The 24,160-nt window shown below is 38.2% G+C and overlaps 1 protein-coding gene across 1 annotated transcript in view; it reads right to left on the bottom strand.

The window, feature by feature from the left end:
- The window catches only part of luzp2 (leucine zipper protein 2), a 124,465-nt gene that overhangs the window by 24,343 nt on the left and 75,962 nt on the right, over positions 1-24,160 (bottom strand). The window contains exons 5-6 of the mRNA XM_026320252.1: positions 23,713-23,775; positions 3,901-3,963 (exon numbers count right to left, since the gene is read on the bottom strand). Of these exons, the coding sequence (XP_026176037.1) occupies positions 3,901-3,963; positions 23,713-23,775 (126 nt within the window). The remainder of the gene's footprint in view (positions 1-3,900; positions 3,964-23,712; positions 23,776-24,160) is intronic.

Here is a 24,160-nt window from a genome sequence, read left to right as displayed (position 1 = left end):
TTTTAGCTGAGCAGTTTTCAGCACAGAACGCGGACTAAGAGCACAAAGCTTGATCCCCACATTGCAAGCAAAAGCCTAGCGAAACTTAAAGCGGCTTTCTAAAGGCGATTACCATACCAAATGAAATGTATTCCACAATACAATGCAAAGCCAATTTTTACAAGATGAGAATGCAAATCACACATACAGTAAAGGAAGACAAAAATCTTAAAATGTGTCATGCGCCACAAAAGAAACCTATGCTGAGAAAGTTTATTCAAGGCCAGCTAAAAAAGATCAGGCCTAATCTCAGTTCTTGGCCACTGCTTCAAAGCTGCGATTTCAGATTTTAATTTAGCCTCTGACTCACTCAGAGCTCTGAGGCTGGGTGTCTACTGTCATTACTTGTGTGAGCTGCAGTTAAAAGTGCAATAGATCAAAAAACAAAAAGAAACAAACCACTCATACATAACGTTTCCATACAGACACAGCTTATACTGTATCTGATTTAGATTCCATAAATAAAAGCTACGTTTGAGTAAGTGCAGCTTACTTCCTAACAAACACACAAACGTTTCACAGGATGATATTGCTCGCAATTACCTGCACTTGTGGCAGTGGTTTTGCAGCTTTAGTATCCATCTCTTTCTGGCGTTTTGCAGTAATTACAAGGTGATTACAGGTGCAGGCTGGAACCCTTCCTCTTTAAACAAAAATAACTTTCTGGGATGAAAATAGGGGTATGGAAGAATTTCCCTTTACTGAAACGTTTTGAGGGAAAGGAAGACAGTGACCTCCGTCTGCATGTATTCAAGAAAATTGCAGTAGTTCTTTGCTTGAAGAACTCTCTGTCTACTTGCCATGGTGATGATTCTGCAGAAATAATCAGGCAGACACAGCTCTGTATTAAATAGTAGTGAGAATTAAATATGATCATTTATGAGCACAAAGCCAATCAATCATATTTTATTACCATTTAGATAATTTCCTTTGCTGTTGTGAGGAGAATTCTGGCTCAGCCTACACTGACCAACAACTTCAATCAGGACCTCTTTATAGCTTTTGTACACTTTCCAACTTTTTTTGAAGTGTTATAATCAGACTTGGCTGCATAGTCTAATGTGCCATCATCATGTCACAGTTTGAATATTTGATAATGGCTTGGATAAGCTTAGCTGGTGGAATATAATGGATGTTCAGATGGATGATTTGAGAGCAAATGCAATTTTCAAAACTGATTTCCTGTGTAGCAGCAGGAACCTAAGAATAACCTAAGAGCTGGAGCAGGCTTAAGGGTAATTGTAATAGTCTTCAACATCAAGAGTTACCAAACACTAAACACTTCCCTGTGATCCATTCAAAGGTTTAGTCCATCATTGCTGATGCTGGTAGACTAGTGGTTTTATAGGTTCAAGATGTTAATCCTGATGCAAAATCTTATGAATATGAATAAATAAATAAATAAATAAACCAGTAGGTCAAAATAACTGTGTTTGGATATTGCGACAATGCTAAATTTAATATTTTTAAAATTGGAGTTGCCAATGTTTTGAGATCTAGGAGCACATTATACCCAAAAGCGAGTACTTCTTTTCCATCCATCCATTCATCCTCTATACCCCCTTAGTCCTAACCAGGGTCACGGGGATCTGCTGGAGCCTATCCCAGCTCTCTTTGGGTGAAAGGCAGGGGTCCACCCTGGACAGGCCCCCAGTCCATCACAGGGCCACATAGAGACAAACAACCTCACACACTCACACTCACTCCTATGGGCAATTTAGAGTCACCAATCAACCTGACATACATGTTTTTGGACTGTGGGAGGAAACCAGAGTACCTGGAGAAAACCCACACAAGCACAGGGAGAACATGCAGACTCCACACAGAAAGGCCCCTGATGGGTTTCAGACCAGGAAACTTCCTGCTGTGAGGCAACAGTGCTAGTACTCCTTTTCATTCTACCTAATAAACTGAGTGTATTTTCTTATAGAGCACTGTAACCTTTTTTTTTTTTTTTTTAAGAGTGCTTAGTCTAAAACTGGGTTTAAAATTTGCTGCTCAAATTGTGCAGAAAATACTGACGGCAAAGCCAGAAAAAGAAAGGACAACCTTACATTTGGGCGAAAGTGAAGCTCTCCATAATGAGTTATAGATAGAGCTGTAAGCAGTGTGCCAAGAATGAAAGGGCAGAGAAATTAAGTCATTAAAGAGCACAGGTTAAATATCAAATAGCATGCAGACCCCTCAGATCCTTTATTAATCAGCTCCTCTATGTTGCATCCTCGCAGGCAGAATCTACAAGGGGAACAGCTTTTCCATAGTGTAGAACATTTTACCTCTTAGTGTCAGATACTGTCTGTCAACATCTGTTGCTACTTTTAAATCCTAGGTAGAGCCTCGCCTTTATGCAGTTGCATTATATAAATGTGCTAACTGTCCATCACAGCTGGTGCCCGTTTATTTTTGTATTTAATTATTATTTCGATTCAGCAAATTTTAGCTTAATATTATTATTAATTTTAATGTGATATTTGTCTGCCCTGTATTCATTTGTAAGTCCTATTTTAAGGCCTGTTTTATGATTCTGATTTAAGTGCTGTGACAAATATCACAGTTTCTCTTCTAAAGCACGGCAGCCTCCACAACTCAAACTACTAAATTGTTGTGTCATTCAAAACCTTGGGAAAAGCAAAGAAAAATCTCCATCTCCACACCAAGGTTGCATCACCACACCGCTCTATGAAAATCTAAAGTTATTCCACTTACTGTAGCCTGGATACAGAAAGTGCTTGGAATCACCAGCTGCATAACTACTGAGCCTGAACCACGATTACACAGCACCAACTGCACCGGCACGGGGCATGTCATCAGGACAGCCCCAGGATCCACTGCCTTGTATGAGCCTGCATGGCTAAATTACAGCAAAAGCTTTGGTCAGCAGGAAGGCAAAGGGAGCAGTTCAAAGCTGAGCTCAAGGCTTCACTAAGGATGTGAACTTGGTCGACGCTGCTGACCATAACAACTGGCAGCAGAGCTGAAGCAGAATAAGAGGAAAAGTAGGTGACAGCAGAAATGACACAGATGAAATGTCCTCAAAGCGGCTCTCACTACAACCTGATTGCACTGTATAACCATCAAAGCACTTGCTTGCTCTTAGAGACAGGCTGTTCTGAGATTCACCCGAGAATCAAAACCAAGTAAGTTTGCGTGTGTGACAAACGTGAGACAGGAGCGAACTATTCCCAAACTTTAGTGGGTCTTCCTCTGAATTTTTCACCGTGTACAAGAAACAAGAGTTTCCTTACAGTTACAATTAATGATCTAAGTATTAATGATTATCTCACATTAAGGATTTTAGAGGATAAGTCCATTTTTAAATCCTCAGATTAATAAAAAAAAATACACTACAAATTGTGTTCTAGATGCTATAGTAGATATAGATATTGTAGATGTTATAACCAGTATTTTGTTAGCATTGAGTTCTCCTGAGCAGTGTTGGGAAGTAACACATGTAATGTAATTACTTTTTCTCAGCAATTAGCCATGTAAGGGATTGTTAAACCACGGAGTCTGTTTTTCTAGTTGTAAAGTTAATCACAAGATAAGGGGGTGTTGAATATTTGGAGCTGTTTCAAGGCATGTGATGGAGCTGAAGTAAAGTAACAAATCATATAAGTCATTACTTTGACTGATGGGTAATTAGGAAAGTAATGTCATTTTGTACTTTTTCAGTACGTAATGTAACAGCATTATTTTCAAGTAACTCGCCAAACACAGCCAGAAGAGCTTTTTTCTGCGGGATCTTATGAACTGCACTTACTGCATGAGCAATAAGCATTGAAATAGCTGGGGCTGAGAATTCATTATGTGCATGATATGAAAATAATGTACTGAATGGAAAAAAAAAAAAAAAAATCTTACCTCTTCAGCATAGGCATCGCAAAGTTTGTTTCCAGAGAGTAGTTTATTTTTCAAGCTCTTGTTCTGAAAAAGAGAAAAGAAAATAAGAAGTGACGTGTTTGATGTTTGCCCTGTGATCTGCACTCCATGCTCTCTTAACATTTTTTGCTGCTTCATAAAAGACCTCTTTTACGAACATTTAGCTGTACACGAGCTCGGACGGCAAGTGCTCGGAGGCTTCTCAATTTCAGACTAGACTGAGGAGCAGTCAGGAGTGCCCTGGTGAGGATCTGAGAGTGTACTCAGGCTCATAGGTGTCTAAAAGGGTAGAAATGTAGCTCAGGCCCCAGACTCCCACTGAGCTTGAAAGGTGATCAGTAAAGCCTTAGAATCGTGTGACTGGCAGCCAATGGAGAGATGCTATAGCATTGGTGCCAGTTAAGCTCCTCGCTGCAGTTCATAAACAATCTGGAGGTATGGGAGTGCTTTTTTATTTAGACAGGAATACAGTGTTTGTACTAAGCAACTGTTACAGTCAAACATAAGCAGTTTTGGGGTACAGGTCTGGTGTAGATGTTCCTTTATTTATTGATTTTTAGTAAAATGAACTACTATAACCTTAAAAGGAAGTTAGCAAATGGCACTTAAGAAGGAGCATATAGACTGAAGGTGATAACAGCACTTGGAAGGAAAAATGCCTCTTTTTAATTGATAATGATCTGTTAGTAAAACCAACTTAGTACTTAACCCAAAGTACCCATTCAGATCTTTAGATGACCCAATAAAGCAGCACGACCAAGCATGACGAATGCTTTGCTAAGGTCTAAAAGAACTAAAATCGTACAGTCTACAGCATCTGCAATTACGACAAGGTCATTTCAGGCAGGCAGTCTCTAATGTCGTTTAAAACTACACTTACTGTCTCAAAAATTACTTAAATGGCACATGATGGGTAAAACAAGTTACTTTAAGGTACCGTAACATAAAGAAGCACACAACATATAGTGCATGTAACAAAAAAGATCCATATGGATGGTTTGTGAGGGTTCACACTGGGGACACCAGGAAAAGAAAGGAAACATACAACTGTGAAATTCATACATCACAGCTCCATGTAACAATAAGAGCTTTTATCTGTTTCTACAGCAGTAAGTCTCAAGCCTGCAGCACACGCTTAATCAGCTGTTTAGGCTATTTGTCATACACATATTACATGTGTCAGTTGTTACATCTTTGCTATCACATGCTGTTTGATAAGTTGTGCAAAGAGGATTGCTCACCACTCCTTTAAAACGTGTGCTTAGTGACGGACTGAGAAAATATTAAGTAAAGGGATCACAAAGTCTTAAAATGTACTGAGGGAATATGGGGCTTACAGTTATTCTGATGGCTGATGAAACTTAGAGGTGATTCCACAATCTTCAATATTAACAGGAAATTACTGTCACTGATGAAGTACTAACTATGTTTTATCCAAAAAAAAAAAAAGAAAAGGAAAAAGAAACGTAATTAGATGCAACCAGTGGAGATTTACTCACCATTTTCATTGACTCAACATCCCATTTAAAATTCTTAATGAGTTTTCATCAATGAACTAATTACAGTGTACCTGTAGCTGAGGGTCTATTCTTCAAACCCTTCCTGCAGAACTCAAGTGAAAGCAATGAATATTAATACAGCAGCTTTAATTCAAGAAAACTGAACTCGGTGCCAACAAAACAACACACATGGTGACCCTGCACAGAAAGTGAGCCTTTGCTCTGATGCGGTACCTACACCATATAAACACATGTGCACAATGTAAACTCTGATTTCATACTTGTTTTGCACATGAAAGGATTACAGTGTATGGGCTTAGAGTGTGAGCTACAGTAACAGACTTTGAAACAGCATGATGTTGGATGCCAGGAGGGTGGTGCTGAGCATCGACAAGACTGCAGTGATGCTGGGCTTGTCAAAGGCAATAATATCTTAGCTGTACAATGAATGGACCAGAAAACCTCATCACAGCGTTTGCTAGGTGGGAGGCAGCCCTTGGAAGATCCACATAGGAGATTATGAGTGGCTTTGCCAATAAACAGTTCATCACTATGTGCTACACTATGACAGTCAACATCACAAAACAGTTGTGATGGTTTTATATCCAGCTTTGAAACACACAAACCAAATGTCTCTTATGTACACTCTGACAGAGAGAGCAGAGAGGGGCTTTTTTTTCATTTCAAATTGAGTAAAAATAATTGTAATAATAAAAATAATCATTTGGCTATTACTATATAAACTGTCAAAACTTCAGACATCTAAAGGTTTTGGTATGAATGAACAACATAACTATCTTTGGGGATTATTAAGGTTTAATTTAAACTACAATAGCAACTAGCTGTTCTACTGTTTCCCTGTTTATCCAAACCTAATGTGGATTGGGGAATAGACATTTGTTTTAACTGAGTTTTTTTTTTTTTTTTATTTATTGAGCATTTCAAACAGTGTGGGGAGGTCTGTCTGTCTGTCTGTTTGTTTGTCTGCCCTCCAGAATCAGCCCTATTCAGTGCTGTTTTTGGCTGCAGTGCAAGTGAGGCAAGTTTGTTTTGTCCCTGTGTAACATCCCTAGCAGCAGGCATTTTTGAAAGTTCTATATTGCTATATACAATTATGGCTGGTAGATGAGGCATTAAATCAATTTAGGTGGAGATAACACATTAGGCTATTATGTTGCTGTGCTGTGATGATAGATTTGCTGCTTGATGTTGGAGACAGCTCAATGTTATTAGGTGACAAGTTGGCTGTGAACCACAGGGACAGTTTGGATAAAGCCGCGGAGGAGGAGGGGGGGGTGAATGCACCAGCTGGGCCTTGACATACACTTATAAATGATGTGGCCACCTCCACAACTCTCAATGTGTCATGACACATACTGACACATAAGTACAATTTTATGCTTTATGACAGCCATTCACAACACAGCTGCATATGTGTATACAGTAGTTAAAATGATCAGTTTATTATTATTATTATTTTTTTTAAATCCAGTCAGGCTAAAATGAAAACTCTCAGCAACTATTCAATGGTACAGATGTTTATTTCAAAACTGCCATGTGCCAATAAATTATTACTAAATCAAATATGCCGTGAGAGCATTATTAGTGGACTGAAACACAGTCGGACTAAAGGCCAAAGTACTTTGTTAGGTAAGTGCATGTGCTTCTGAGTTATATAACTATTGGTTGAAAAACAAGAACTTTACAAGCACGAGGTTGAGGTCAGGTTCAGGTTTACAGTACTACTTTAGCAGGCACCAAAAAACTGTATTTAGTTCAAATATGTTGGCAGTTTTTCAATCACTATGTTCTGGCTTCAGTCTTTTCTTGGCAATTCATTTCTCATGGCCACACACATCTGTACAGTATACAGTATATAAACCAACACATTCAGTACATGCACACTGAGCAGAGGTAATGGGCTGAGATGGCAGTTGTTTGTGATTCAGTAAGGAAAGACTGACCTAGTATCAATTCCACACAGTTGCACCTCCTCTCGCCCCAATAGAGGGACCACCGTTCGAAGACATGTACAACTGGCAGCTGTCAAAAAATGTGACGTAGTTTAGCCCCAGGACATGCTCTGAGTGGAAATGAGATCCTGTGGAGCTTACGTGTCACAGTGCATTATGCAAAATGTGACACACTGAGCTGCACATGTCGTAATATGTTATTCCCGCAGCTCTGTCATTCTGTGAACCTGAAAATATTGGAACATATTAACATGGGAATTTGCCTATATTTTCCATTTAGGACAATACAACTGCACACAAATACATTATGGATTCCCACTTTGACTATGAATCACAGAAAGGAATGGAGAACTGCTTTGTTTTGGTTATGTATTTACTGACATAAACAATACTGACTTTTGCATAAAGATGAATAATTACATAAAACCATTAAGTTAGAAAAAAAAAAAAAAAATGTAGCATTGACTGAACCTGAATACTCAAGAAAAGTTATTTTAAAGTGCTGATATGTTGACAGCACGTGTGTGTGTTGGTATTTATTGTGAGTGCAGGTCAATTTTCACACTATTCCACAAACATCAGTGTTGGATCCTTTTAGCCTTAGTGTGAGGTGTCAGAAACCAAGTCTTCTGGAAACAGTTTGTTTTTTTCCCATGTTGATGCCATAGAGTCTGAATGTTGTAATGCACAGTCATTACCTCAGTCATGATGCATATTTTTGTCTCAAATTAATTTTTCCACTGTTAAACATGAAGGCTCAACCCCCTCCCTCACAGCTCATTCCATCCAGATCTATAATGTGTAAGTAAACCATCAAAGGTGCACTGCATTTCCTGTTGGCATTTTTATTTTCAACAAGTAGAGTCAAACTAGCCGTAGCGGGCACATCGCCTGATACCACTCAGTGGGGGTATAGGCAATTGACTGTCACAACATATTTCAGCTTAAAAGGTCAATAAGCTTTGTCATAATGACAAGACAAAAAGAAAAGATGCTTCTGTTGCATCACTGCTCTAATAGTTTGACTGCCACATCTGTGAAACTACAACTTCATTATTCATACAAGTCGAAATAAGGCATAGATAACAAAATGCTTCTTTAATATACAGTGCAATAAACATTTTCTGAGTCATATGTTGTCACAGGAGGTTTATTCTAGTTTTAAATGAACTTTTCCTACGTTCAATCCTGATTGATTCCCACAACATAATTTGGAGTTTAAGTATCATAGTTGATTATGCACCAAAGCACTGAAAGTTATTATTTCATTATTATGTCATTATTGTTATCAAAGTTATTATTGAAAGCACTACTTTTTTTTTTTGTTCTGGATGTGATTAAATTTATTTAAAAGTCATTGTACCATCAAATACATAAGAAGCTACCTGAATATAAAAAAAAAACAATGGAAGAAACTGATTCTGAAAATCTGAAATAATTTAGAAAATAAAAACTTTTTAACATTCTAGGTTTTGGCATGATCTGTGTTAATCAGGTATCCAGATTAAGGTCTGAATGCATCTTCAAATAAGAAGCTGAATCTTGGGTTGTTGTTGAAAGTCAGCTCTGTTTTAAAACAGTAAACTTTAAATACTAAAACATGATAATAAATAAAATAATAAATAAGGCTCAGGGGACCCTGTCTTCTCTATTTTTATTCACTCATTTTTTTGACTGTTTTCATGACTAGTATCTTCAGTTATCTGTTTAATCTCTGCACCTTAGTTTTCTTTTTATGTTACTTAACAATGCATATATTGCATTTATTAATAATAATAATAATAATAATAATCGCATTCTGGGGTCTGTCTCATAATAATGAGCAGATTTCATCATAATCAATCCCTGTTGATACAGTCCAACTGGCTTGTTTTCAAGCAAAAAAAACCAAAACATTCACATAACAAGCAAATTGCGGTGGGGCAGTTGTGTAGATGTCACATGCATCTAATATAAATGACGCACATTAGCAAAGCAAATGTTCACTGTGGATTTGGCAGCTTGTGTCTAACTCGTCTTGGCAGCTTCTTAAGGACTCTTAAGGTCAAAGGGGAGATCATGCATAAGTGAAAAGATTACTTTCTTGTCACTGTTCCACTGTTGTGGCATATAATCGTATGCACACAGCATGTACTCGTGAGCTTAACCGGGTGTTTATTGTTGTAACCATGACGACAGAGATCCGGTATGCGTGCCATCATCGGGGTGCTATTTTATGAGACGCTCCTGTGTGTAACAGCGGAGGGTTAGGGACAAACTGTTGCGTGTTGATGGTCGCCTGGGTTGTTTCTAAAATTGTAGACACCATTACCTTCCCTCCCACATCAATGGGGCGGCAGTACTCACATAGTTAAATCTTAAATGTTAATTTGTTGGTTGAAGACAGAACACAAACTGTAGTCTCCAGGGCCAATGCTGAATATTCAGTTCATCAGTCTTCCTGTACTGGCAGCTAACACTGGCATGGATGGAGTTTGTGTACTGAATCATCCAATATGAGTGTGCAGTCATTTTAAGGAGGCCTGTGCACTATGCTTTCCCCAAATACTGTCAACTGAGTATTTGGACCAATTTAGAACAAGTAGGGATTGGTTGTGTGGAATAGGTTAGACATTGCAATGGCCTTACTATTATTTGGCCATTATAGGACCATTTTGTACAGCAAGAAGGTACAAGACTTATAAACTACTGCATAAGTCTAATGTACCTGCTTATAAGGGAATCATCAAGTGAACTGATTTAATGTACCTAAACTGGCTGAATCTTTTTTTTTTTTTTTTAGCTTTTTTCTAACACAGCACTGCAACAAGATGTGACAGCATTTCCTGTAGCTGCACTCCTTATGTAAATTCTACTGTATCTCATTTAGCACTAAGGTGCTTGTCTATGAATTATACAAAAATAATTGAAAGAAAAAAAAAGAATCAAAAAGTCAACACCAACCATTTTATGCTGTCAGTTAGAATCAGCAAGAGAATAATATACAGTCATCAGTTTCCTGCCCAATATCACCATCAGGTATTATTTGTTCTTGATTTGTAAGTAGACTGTTTAAGTAAACAATATGTAATGACAAATTCTGTAAGGACGATAAAATGTGCATTTATGTGTATTACGAGTAATACACATAGTAATAGATTAAATGTTGTTTTCATCACTATCTTTGACAAAGTGAGGGATAACAATACCATTTTGCTCATATTAGAAAAAAATACAACGTTGGGTATAAATATGGTCTTAAACCTGCAATAACTATTAGTGTGAATGAGTTTTTAAGAGTTTTTTGCTGAAAACACCTGCTTATATGAGCTGCTAAACAAATTCAATTCAATTCAATTCAATTCAATTTTATTTGTATAGCACCAAATCACAACACAAATCATCTCAAGGCACTTTACAAAAACTAAAAACCCAACAAATCCCTTATGAGCAGCACTTGGTGACAGTGGAGAGGAAAAACTCCCTTTAATGGAAGAAATAACCTCCAGCAGAACCGGGCTCAGTTTGGGCCTCGACCGGTTGGGGTGAGTGGATAGAGGAGAGAGAAAAGAACAAAGAGCTGACCCTCACTATAAAGTACCATAAAACTAATAGGGTTTTGTGGTACTTTATAGTGAGTGACCTTTTTTACATTGTCACTTTGTTTTCACATTAATTTCTGGTGTTATGGAAATATTAATTATAACCTCTTAAAGCTCTTTGCACACCAGACCTGTACCTTAATACCTCATGTGTTGAAACAGCGTAACCCCACAATTGATCAGTGTGGTCAATAAACAAATGCTTCACACTTGCCTGTGCAACCTCAGTGACGGTTTGGCCTCATAGCTCTGGTTTTGACTGCAAATCTCTTAACTTACAAGCATGCTATTAATAAACACTTTTAATAATTGATCAGTTAAAAGAGGAAGAATGTGTAAAAACTCAAAGGTGATTTTATTGAAGGACCTGTCTTTTCAGGGAAACCGTAACTCACAGGAACATTACCCTAGCCTGATTGTGCCACACTAGTGAGAATAAAACACTGATTATTATATATCATTTTTATCATTATTAAAAAGTAATACTGAATTAAGATTTCACTATATTTCCTCATCAGTCAAGTGATAAAATCAAAAAAGCATATGATTCCACCTTGGGTAACACTTTGCATGAGAATAGTCTTAACAGACTTCATCTGAGGCTTTCTAAGAACTGTTTTGTTTGTTTGTTTGTTTTTATGATGAGGCTGAAACTTTTCTCTGACATCTTGACACTGTTTTATGGTTTCAAGACAGTTTGAAATTGAAGGTCCTGGGCAGTCACAGGGTTTGTTAAGACAGCCTCTAGCTCCAGCAAAGTTTAAAAAAAAAGTAAAATGTAATTTTCTGAACATCTCAAAGAATCTGCAGCCACAGCCTACGCCATTCTCGAAGCACTTGGATGTATTTCTGTAAAAAACAGACCATCCACTTATAGTGTCACAGCTGAATACCGCAGAAAACTGGTCACTTGTCTGGAGGCTGAGGGCAAGAAATCAATATCAATGGCAGCCTGTGAGGAATAAAGCAACGCTGCTAAGTGACAGCATGACACCAGGCCTCTGAGCACATGCAGCCTATCTTTACCTCTCTCAAACAAGTTTCTATGATTTGAGTTCAGCACCAGTACCCATGAAGCCACACGGAGTGAAAAGCATTAAGTGCAAAACAATGTGGAGAGTGACATAAATTTAATCTCAATTGTAGAAGAAAGTCTAAGACTTATGCATAAATGTAAGAGTTGCCAGCAGGTGGCTGAGTTACCCAGACAGACGTCCCACACACTGCAAATGAGGAAGTATGATTTTTCACTTCTAGTTGATGCAAAGCACAGACTGAAGTATCGCCTTGATGGCAGGAGTAACTTTGTGGCTGATTGTTACTTCACTTTCACTGTGGAGTTGAGGGCCACTGTGATTCAGAGCTTTTTTGATGACTTGTGAAATGCAACAGTATATTTATATATCTGGATCTTCAAAGCCCTCAGCCTATTAGTTCAGTAAGAGCTCCTACTGTGTAAATAAGGACATCTCAGTATATATCTCAACAAGCACTAGTGGTTTGCAGGTTAAAGATGTCCATTTGAAGTTAAAGCTGGACTAAATTAGGTGGAAAAGTGTAGGGCTTTAAATTCCAATTGCCTAGAACATTTTAATGACCATATTTCAACATGTAGTTAGAGATGGCTTCCTGTGTGAATTCAGCGGCTACAAATCCCTTCACATTTTTCACACGTCCTGTTGTGGACGTACCGTAACCCATACAGACAAATGGAAACATGTTTTGACAGATCTATTAAAAATTAAAGGGTGAAATCTCTGATTTACAAAAGTGCCAGACCACTTGCTGCTGCACTTCAAATTGTGGTCAGGCACATCCTGATTGCTTTAACGGTCCTTGTTTTGTGACTAGCACTTGATTAGTGTCTACTTGTGGCAAATTTAAAGGATTGGACATATTTTTGAAATTTGCACACTTGTGTATATCCCACAATACAAACTACATGAAATTATTTCTAAAGTTTTTCAGTGTTCCCAGGAGCACATGCAGCCTGAATACCTGTGACAGTAAAAGCCATGTGACAGCCCGTTTCGAGTTTACAGAACTGCATTTAAAGATTTCTGAGAGCTCGAGGAAAAAATCTCAGATTTGATGAGATAAAATTTGAACTCTTTGGTACAAAAGTACAGCTCATCACCTGGTTATTACCACGAAGCGGAATGGTCCAGGTGACGCTCGTGAACTGAGACTGAAGCAGCAGTTCACCATTCAGCACAACAAGAACCTGGAGCACACAGTCAATACAATACATGAGTGGCAGGTACTGACTTCATTGTCTTACTACTTTGCTAAATAAGAGATTTCAGTTTTTGATTTTGAATAAATTTGAAAAACTATCTAAGACATGTTTTCCCTTTGCCTTATTTATTGCAGGTAGAAGGACAAAAATCGCGATTTTATGCATTTAAAGAATCTACAATAAATAAATCTATACAATAAAGTATAAAAATGAAAAGGGCTGAAACAACTCTACTGTGATTTACATTGTGTTGAAAAACTGTCATAGGTGACTTAGATGGATAAAAAAACAAGTCTAATTGTCAATTCGCTACATAAAGTTAGTTTCAAATTTACATAAAACACCTGTATTTTAACTTATTGTTGTCATAGTTTATTAAATATTACAGCACCAGGTCCTATCCTCCTCTAGTCTTTCTATCCTCCTCTAGTCTCTCTATCCTCCTCTAGTCTCTCTATCCTCCTCTAGTCTTTCTATCCTCCTCTAGTCTCTCTATCCTCCTCTAGTCTTTCTATCCTCCTCTAGTCTCTCTATCCTCCTCTAGTCTCTCTATCCTCCTCTAGTCTTTCTATCCTCCTCTAGTCTCTCTATCCTCCTCTAGTCTTTCTATCCTCCTCTAGTCTTTCTATCCCTCTCTAGTCTTTCTGCCTGTCTAATTAAGTTATATTTGAGAATTACTGATGTCAGAGTTTCCTCATCTCGATTATGCAACAAGCAAGAAATATTGTAGTAGCCACCACTAAAGTCCAAAATTATTTCAGAATAAAAAGGCATTTATGTCCATTCAAAGCATCTTAGAAAAACAAAGAACTTTGACCTTCCCCCCTTAATAACAACAACAGAAGCTGATCATCCTTTTCACCCATGTCGGGCATATTTCTCTTTTCGGAGAAATATTTTAACAAACCCATCAGGAATATTTTATTACATTGCTTATATTAACATTGTTAGTAATCATGATTCTCTAAGTCCCTACTATAAACTTCAATCTTGGTTAATATAAGAGGTAACATATGGGCTAACATTATACCCTTTTTCAGCACAGTCAGGACCATCCAGATCTGCAATAACTGATATGATATTACTTGTACTAAGAGTTTCTAACAAATTTGGACTAATTGTGTTCGACAGGTCATTAGGGTTAAACCGTAAAATGAACGTTTCTCCGCCTTTTCTTCTTTGTCTCTCTCCCTCTCGACTTGGCTGGGTGTCATCATGTATCTCCACTTCCTGTATCTGTCACCTCAAATCAAACTGCAGAGTTGTGTAACAGTAACATCATAACATTTAATCAAATTCTGAAGCAGCAGAGACAATATTTGTATATTTTAAAATGTATGGAAACACTATATTGTATACAGGTACAGAAAGGGAGTAATACTAACTCTCATCCAACTAATCTGTATCTGTAGACTTATCTGGATTCACTGCATGTTGTTATAGGCAGAAACAGAAAAGGTTGATTTCCTTCTCATTGTCACATATGACAGAAAATGAACTGCAGAAGATAGAAAACGTCACTGTGCCAGCATCCTAAGTGTTTTTATGTACATTGGAACAGCGAGTGCTGCTAAATATGGAGATATTTTGACATAACAATTGAGAATAAACAGAATATTCTAAGTTATACACTGTGCAGTATGACAATAGATGAGAAACTTATTTCTGTGATCTCCAATATTGTTAGAAAATGGTTTGTGGTTTCAAATTAATTGGACAAGCCCAGACTATAAGAATAACACATAGAAATACTGAAAGTGAGAAATACTACCAGTAAATAAAAGAGGACTGTGTATTGGCTGTTTCACTGACAGTAACTGCAATTTGCCTTTTGGAATATTACAACACTTTGGCAGATTTAATACAAGCCAGAGGGAGTGGACCCTCCTGTTAGTGTGAGACACTGGACCATCACATTCAACGTTCGGGTTTTACCTGCCGCTCAAGATTTCATTACAGGCAAGCTCGGTCAAAATTACTGAATTGATTTTTCTGTAAACAGTGTTATTCTTATTACAGACTGGATTTGTTTACTGTGGTCATGCACATGCAAGACCTTATGTTTAGTCCTCACACAGGGCTTTCATTAAAAGCCCTGTGTGAATGTGGATGTCAACCACCTCTGAATGTGGAATAGCTCAGAAAGTTTGTTACCCTGACCTCATCTATGGCATAAGCTGCCCTGATTATAATGAATGAGCAAACAGCAATGCCAGAAAACAGCTCCAGCACATCAGTCTCAGACTAACCCAAGTCATAAACACACTACGTTTCAAATCCAGTGCAGGTATGATCATATAGACTTCTACTTAAAAACATGGCCTCTATTTTATGTGTTTTCTTTCCCAGTGGTAAAACATGTTGGAAAAAAACAAAATTCATAACATATATCAAACATAGCACAACTAAAGAAATTCAACAACAAATGATACATTTAGTAATTTAATTATCACCTTAGAAATATCTAGAATTAAGCATTTTTCCTTAGTTAATAATCCAGATTAATTTTACCTATATGCTTGTGTTTCTTGCACAGCTTTTATGTAGTGCTGCAACAAAAACTGCAGTGCTTTGCCATTTGGAACAGGTTCCCTGTCAGTGTCAAGGAGCAGACATTGCCTCAGCATTTTACTTAAACTTTTTTATTAATATTTTATTTTATTTGCATGCATTACATAATGCTTCCATGATTCCAGCAATAACTTTTTCTCTCCTTTTCATCCTGCTCGATAGTAAAAGAACAGAACAACATTATGATTAGGCAAAGAATAATGTGCATTTACTTACTACTGTGTAGGCTTTGACACTGACTGAGAAAAAGAGATGGATCCACCACCTGTCAACCCACCAGCTCACCTCAAGCCACATTTGACGAGCTGCTAAGGTGTCCTTTGAAATTAAGCGTGTTTTCTATGGCTAACTCAAGGATTTACTGACAGTCTTTCTGGGAGTCCTCCAAATCTCACTGGAGGGAGAATCAAAGCTCCTCTGCTGCTGGAAATGGTCTGAAATGAGCATGATGTCATAAAATGCAAGTACATGCTCTGTGAATGAAACATGAGTTAAATAAAAAAAAGGATTATGTGAAAGAGAAACAATGTGAAATGGGTCTGACACTGAACTCACAGGGTGGATGAGCACTGGAAGTTTTATTTGCTTAAAAAGCCTAAGTCAGCTGACTGGCTGGCTGTTTTCACACTGGCACTGGGTGGGGCTCACTTGGGTCAGTGTAAACACAACAGCCGCCCTCTGGTGCACAAAAAAAACGGCCGTCCCGAGCGCTTGGAAAGGGTGGTCTCGGTACAGCTCTAAGCAAACTCTAGTCTGGTCCGACCCAGCTATGGGAAGTAGGAGACATGTTTGAGCTGAAGAGGCTTCCGTAGTCTGCTGGGTAGTGCATGGTAGTGTATTGTGGGTCATGAAGGAGCACCTGACCAAAACAAACTGTATAGTTTGCCACGAGCGCTACACACACACACACACATACTATACAAAGAAATGGCCAACGCCAGGGTCAACACACATAGATGTTGTGCATCCATGCCCGAACAATCCTAGGAGCTATGTTGTCCAGGGCTATATACCTCTGGCAGGGTCTCCCAAGGCAAACAGGTCCTAGGAGATGGACCAGACCAGGAGCGGTTCAACCACCTCTTATGAAGAGAACAGCGAGGACCGTGACGTCGCCCAGTACGGCAAAGCCGGGGCCCCACCCTGGAGCCAGGCCTGGGGCCTGTTGGCAAGCGCCTGGTGGCTGGGTCTCCCCCCATGGGTCTTGGGTGGCTGTCGTGGTGGAACTCCCCAAACCCGGTGGTGGACAGCGGAGGTAAGGGATGCTGTCAAGCTGAAGAAGGAATCCTATCTAGCCTTTGGCTTGTGGGACTCCTGAGACGGGTACCGCCGGGCCAAGCGTGCTGCAGCCCAGGCAGTCACAGAGGCAAAAACTCGGGTATGGGAGGAGTTCGGTGGAGAAGGACTACCGGTCGGCCCCGAAGAAATTCTGGCAAACCGTCCAGCGCCTCAGGAGGGGGAAGCAGTGCTCTGCCATCACTGTTTACAGTGGAGGTGGGGAGCTGCTGACCTCGACTGGGGATATTGTCGGACAGTGGAAGAAATACTTTGAGGATCTCCTTAACCCCGCCGACACGTCTTCCATAAAGGAAGCAGGTGCTGGGCATTTAGAGGCTGATCCATCCATCACCCAAGCCGAGGTCACTGAGGTAGTTTGGCAGCTCCTCAGTGTCAAAGCACTGGGGGTGGATGAGATCCACTCCTGTGCAACATCGCATGGCGATCAGGGACAGTACCCCTGGATTGGCAGACCGAGGTGGTGGTCCCTCTTTTTAAGAAGGGGGACCGTAGGGTGTGTTCCAACTACAGAGGGATCATACTCCTCAGCCTCCCTGGAAAGGTCTATGCCAGGCATTTTCTTGCCACGTATGTAGAAAAAGCAAAAAACGTTGAGAACAACATCTGATTTACAGCCCACAATTGTTTTCCCAATGCACACTAAGAGTACACATTACTCTTGGCTTCATATCTTTGAATATGCACAATCACCGCTCGTTTTATCTCGGCTTTGTTACTGTTTAAATCACATTCAGTCATAGTAAAACTGACTTGACTTAACTGAAAGTACATTTCTATAATTAAAATTATTCATACTATCTTTTTAATGTTTTTTTTTATCACTTTCTGAATATCATGAACAAGTAAGCTTATGGTATCAATTGGTGGAAACTCTAAAAAAGGAAATGTGTTCATTCCTAGATGGTAATATTAAGCCGCTATTAGCTTCACTGATTTCATCTGTTTTATCTTTGTCCTGTTCAAGACACATAATGATGCAATTTCCATTTTCTGCTTACTTCAGTTTCTTGTCCCTTGTTTCCGGCAAGAGTATCACAGAGAGATCCAGTAAATGCCCCACTGCATGATTTCTTTCTGCCTTTTAGCTGGTGAAATTACATCAGGAAAAGATAAAAGGAAGAAGACAATGACGGGATGCCATTTCAGACTAAAGATATCAGCATCAGCAGCGAGGAGCTGAGTATATGGCAACAATGTGTATTACAATGCTCAGTGAGAACCTGATGAATCCCAGCAGGACCCAGGTCAGTCAGTAAATCATTCTCCCTTGCAATACTCATAATAAGCCCTGAAAGCAAATCATTGATGATGACTTCACAGTAAATTGCAGCTGTAAAGCATCCCCACTGACACCACATCGCAATTCACAGTAATTTGCATAAAAACCACTTTTAAAATCTAATGCTGGTATAAACAGAGGATATGGTTAGCTTTTTATACTTTAAGAGGCTACAGAGGCACAGTTCTGAATAGTGGCATTATATCACTCTGACCGTGGCCATTTATTAGGTACACCTAACCAAAACTAATGCTGTCTAATGCAACAGCAATAAATCCTCCCTTCCTATGGTACGTTTTTGTTGAAACAGTTTAAAAATAGGTGATGGTTTCATTTTTTTGTGTTATAGGAAGAGTGGTAATAATATTAACAAGGGTTACAGTATGTTCAGAAAATATTCAGCCCCCTTCACTTTTTATACTCTTTGTTATGTTTGTATGGTTTCAAATGTTTGCACATGAATCTATTTTAGATAATCAATAATGACAAAGTGAAGACATGTTTTTAAGTTTCAGGTCATTCTGAAGGAGGTTTTCTTCAAGGACCCCTCTGTAATTGGCTGCATTCACCTTTCCCTAAATTCTGACCAGTCTCCCTGTCCCTGCTGCTGAGAAGCACCCTTGTTTGCTGCTGACACCATGCTTCACGATATGGATGGTATTATCAAGGTGATAAGTAGAGCCTGTCCACCAGACACAGCGCTGGAGTTCTGCCCTAAGACTTCAATCTTTGTCTTATTAGACCAGAGAACCTTCCTCATGCTCCCAGAATCTGTTAAATGTAGTTTAGCCAACTCCATGCAGGCTATCACATGGCTTTTACTCAAAGTAGATACCATCTAGCCACTGTCTCATGAAGACCTGATTGATGGAGTGGTGCTGAGACAATCGGTCAGCCTCCCACGTCTCCGCAGAAGACTTCTAAAGCACTCTTACAAGTGAAGGTTTGGTTCTTGATCATCTCCCTGACCTAGAACCTTCCCAGCAGCTCAGTTGGGCCAGATGGTCAACCCAAGGAAGAGTCCTGGCGGTTCCAAACTTCTTTCATTTGACAACTATTGAGGCCACTGAGTTCCTGGGGACAGTCAAAGCTTTAGAAAAGCAGCCAACAGTGAGTTCCTTGGACTTCATGGTTTGGGTTTTGTGTGTAGTATAGGACCTTATTAAAATACTGGTGTGTGCCTTTTTAAATTATTCCCAAGTCAATAAGATCTGAAGACAAATTCAAGACACAGCTCAAGGACAATTAAAACAAACAGGAAGCAGCTGACCACAATATAGAGTGCCACAGGGAAGCATCTGGAAATGAGAGATTTAATTTTGGATTTTAATACATTTGCAAAATTGTGTAACACAATGTAATTTTTAGTGCAGATTCATGAGCGTTAAACAATAAACATTAAATTGTGCAGAAAGTGAAGGACTCTGAATACTTTCTGTAAACGGGGTGGGCAGGATATAAAACAATTCTTAGTATCACTCAACAACACCACAAACTGAAGCTCCCTGTAAATTAGTTTAAATAAAAACTGAACATCATCACATTTATGAAGATAGATTTTTTTTGACAGACTTGCAGTATTAGACTGTTTTAAATAGGGGTCACCTAAAAAATATATACAACAGGCATATAATAATCTATACCTTTGAATCATAGATAATTCAATTTAATGAGAGTTTCGTCAAACCACAGAAATATACCCTTAGACTGAAAAGACTAGACTTGGAGATAGCAGAAAGATAATGCATATGCATTTTTGACCTTTGGGTTTCTGCACAGAAGAAATTTTCTGTAACTCATACAAGTGTAACAGGTGCAGAGAAATGTTTCTCATGATTCCCTGCATGTAGCCATGACTTAAATGTCATGCCAGCACAGATGCCAGAGAAGGTCCCAGTCTTCTATTGACCAAAAATGACCCCTTTTGTATGTGATCATAAAAGCCCTTAAACATGGAGAGAACCTTTTCCAAGATATGCAGATGTGCGAGAAAAAAATGGGCAAACCCCTAAATGCCATCAATGAAGCACTCATAAGTACCAAAAACTGCTGTTCATTTCTTAAGTATCTTCAATTCCAGTTTGATTAACTCTATTTCAGGTCAAATTGTTGGCAGTGCTATTTGCCAGCTCTTTGTTTTGGCAAGATTAGTGTATACACTGATGACTGGCTTATGGTAATGAGGTTTAGCAAGAGGCCTAGGATCATAACATGCAAGAATATAAAATCATACAGGAAGCTGCAATATCCATGACAAACATTAGACAAAAGATTATTTGCTTACCTTCCTATCTTGGTACTTCTTATACTACTTATTTCCGACTCCAGATAGTGTTTAAGAGTAAAGCCAAACCCTAATTGTTCATTAGAAAGTCAAATCATGGCCTCCTTTATGGGTCATTTAGTCAGTTAAACTAATCTGCTGCACAGTATTGCCAACATGTACAACCTCCTGGTGTGAAAATCAGTTGATTGATTATAGAAGTGTCTCTACATTTGCCTCTGATTGCCCCCTATGAAGTTAAGGATGCAAGAACAATTTCAATATATAACATTAACAGACACTGATTTAAATTTAACTGCTACCTCAGATATTATTTTTTAAATGCACTACACACTGTGTTTCAAGGTTCTTCTACCTTAGGTATTATCTTATATCTATTTCTTTAGTGGGCTTTTCAAAGACACCAATGCATTATTGTCTTGTACTGTAGATTGACCAGAGAAGATAAATTGTACAACAAACAGAGACACAAAAATACAGATGTTAAAATGTGGGTGAAGATCAATTCATTAACACTGCAAGAAGAAATGTTTGTTTTCAGATTTTGGTAACTATATCACAAGGTTGTAATTTAATAAAAGTTCTCAAGCTTGATAAAGTTTTAATGGCAGGTGCATAAGCTCAAAAACAATAAGAGAATCACAGAGATTCAGAAATCTATTTGAATTCTGCCTGACAAAACTCTAGGGACCAAAATATTGTTAAATATTCAGTTAACTAAACTAGTTAGGAAGCATGTTAAGCAAAACATAAACCCTTATTTATAAAACTACGTGCTATTTGGAATAATTTAAACCACTAATTAAAGTGGATTTTGCATGAAAGCTGAGGCCCTAATTTTGGCTGCAAGAAGATGTGGCATTTTCGATGAGTACAAATAAGGTCGGCCAGCTTGTAATTTCAGTGGTTTACGTTTTAATAATCAAAACACGTTTTTTTCAGTCTGATAAACGCATGATGAATGGGGGGCCACAGGGTAGCTTCAAGGGCTGTGTCCTTTGTGGTGGTGACAAAAATAAAAATCACCAAAAATGATAACACATCATCCATGAATGTTACTGCGATGTAACATAACTGTCATAGTGTTGATTCAAATAACACTGCACAGTATCTATAAAATGTAAAGTCAATCACGGAGTCAATCTGGGATTTCATTGAAACACAGAAGACCAAATCTGCAGGAGAATGGTGAGAATGGTGTAGTTTTAAAGACAAAGGGTGGTCACACCAAATATTGATTTAATGTGGGACTTTGTCAGGTTACTGCACATTGTAGGAAGTTTAACCTTCTGTGGTCTAAGGGGGTTTTGGGGCCCAGGACAAGTTTTGACATGCCCTGACATTTGTGCTTTTTTCAGTGTCTTTTAAACATATTAATGTCTAAAGTCTGATAACACTTTAATCAGCACAAACTGGGCTACAATAATATGTGAGCAGCAAGTTTATACATGATTGTGTCTTTGAGAAAACAGTGTTTATGCATGGTTAGTGAAAGACTACAATTTTTTAGTCACTGAAATAAGACCATGAAACACAAACAGAACATTGGTTCACAAGACTTTTGAGACCTGCATCTGATAAATATAAACTATTCAGTGTTTTTTAAAGCATGCTCACTTTAAACATTTTGCACTGTACTACATGATAAATCCAATCCTTCTGACAGCTATATGTCTAAACAGTTTGACTCCTGTAAATTGTTCTCATTATGTCATTGTGTTCACTTGAAGCGTGTGATCATGTTACCAAAGCAGAGTTTAGTGAAAATTGGTCTCAAATTAATTTGAACATCTGGCAAAACTCAATTTTCTCACTGTAGCGGTCAGCAATATGGTGTGGTAATTTTCAGTGTCTCTGCCTCATCATCTCACAACCTTCTGGTGTAATAAAAATAGCATACCTTCAGTTGAGGATGCAAAAAGTGCACCCGGTGTGACCTTAGTGCGCCATTACACAACATTATGAGCCTAGTGTATATTTTAATTCTACACAGAAGCTGTTTCTATATCTAATAATACACAGTGTATTGTGTGTTATTATAATAAAATTCATGAAACAATTTATGTTAGGAAAAAATTTTAAGTAATGTGTTGTCATGTCACCTCAAATTTTGATTCACTAAACAAATAAAGTAAATGAAGTCAAAATAAGCTGAACTGTGCATTTATATTTTTAGTAAGAAGTCAGTCAATGTGAGTAAGAAAATATATATATAACTTGTCCAAAATTGTTCAGAAGCATAACAATAACATATTGATAAAACCACTGCATGATTTCATTTGTCACTTTGCTTCTCTGAGGTTTCATTTTGACATGTTTGCTTCGTTTTTTCATGTTACATACAGTAGCTGACAAACTAAAATAACACTGAAAACAACCCATTTAAAACGTCTAACCGTCGTCAAAGACAGCTGCTGTCGATGTAGCTACGTTAGATTTAATGGTCTGTTGTTTTGAAGTTTTATGTTGGTGCAGTTTTTAGTTTTTCTATTCATACAGATGACAAACCAAATGGTACTTAATGTGTTGAGTGCAGCTATAATAGTATTGTTTTTTGTTTTTTTTTTTTTCCTCCAGCTGTCTAAGGCATCAGCGTAAATGTCAGGTTTTGGTGTCAGCCACTCAGAATCAAACAGAAAGAAAATAAAGAAATCTTTTTAGACAAACTATTTTGCACTGATGTTCAGCAACATAAGAGAGACCAGTTTTTTCACCAGCACAAGCCACAGTAGTCATGATCACAGTCATGATTAAAGACACACTCCGGTGTTTGCAAAGAAAATAGACATATTCGTGCGGCGTATGTCCGCCTTTGATTGAAGGCAACAAGGCCTCTCCTGAGTCTTTGGGGATTGTCAGAAGGCATTTTGACAAACACAGAAATAAAAGAGAAGTACAGAGGGGACAGGGGAAGCCAGTGCCCAAACGCTAAATTCAAGTACATTCGTCCTTTGTGGTCACATATATACCTTGTGAAAGCGTTAGCTGAGCATTAATGATGATGAATACAGCATTTCTGTGAAGTGTAGTGTGATTCAGACCAGTCCTAAATGATACTTTACAACTCACCTCTTGCTGTAAATCCTTGATGATTTTGGTTTTTTTCTCCATCTCCACTTTAAGAAACTTGATCTGCCGACAGAAGAGATAAAAAGAAGGTGTTCACACTGGATGTTCTTCTTCACTTCATTTTTTTTATTCAATATATTTACTTGAGGATATGGATGTTGAGCATGCTCATTTACATAAACAGCATGCATGAAAAGAAATGCATACAATGAAGGTGATTATGGCAACAAATGGCAGCGCCTCTATTAAATCGCTTAAAAAAATATTAAAACCAACAATCTGTTTCTGAGTCCTCTGAAATCCGTAGCATGCTGTGCAGCATCACACAATGACAAAGTTGTTCTCAGCAAACATCACACAGAAAGGAGAAAATTGCATTTTTAAAAGGCTAATTTCAAACAAGGATTAATACACATTTTTGATTATTACATCTTGACAGCATAGGTGT

The sequence above is a fragment of the Mastacembelus armatus genome, chromosome 3, assembly GCF_900324485.2.
Source record: "Mastacembelus armatus chromosome 3, fMasArm1.2, whole genome shotgun sequence".
Classification (NCBI taxonomy): Eukaryota; Metazoa; Chordata; class Actinopteri; order Synbranchiformes; family Mastacembelidae; genus Mastacembelus; species Mastacembelus armatus.
This window is presented reverse-complemented; position numbering and strand designations above follow the sequence as displayed.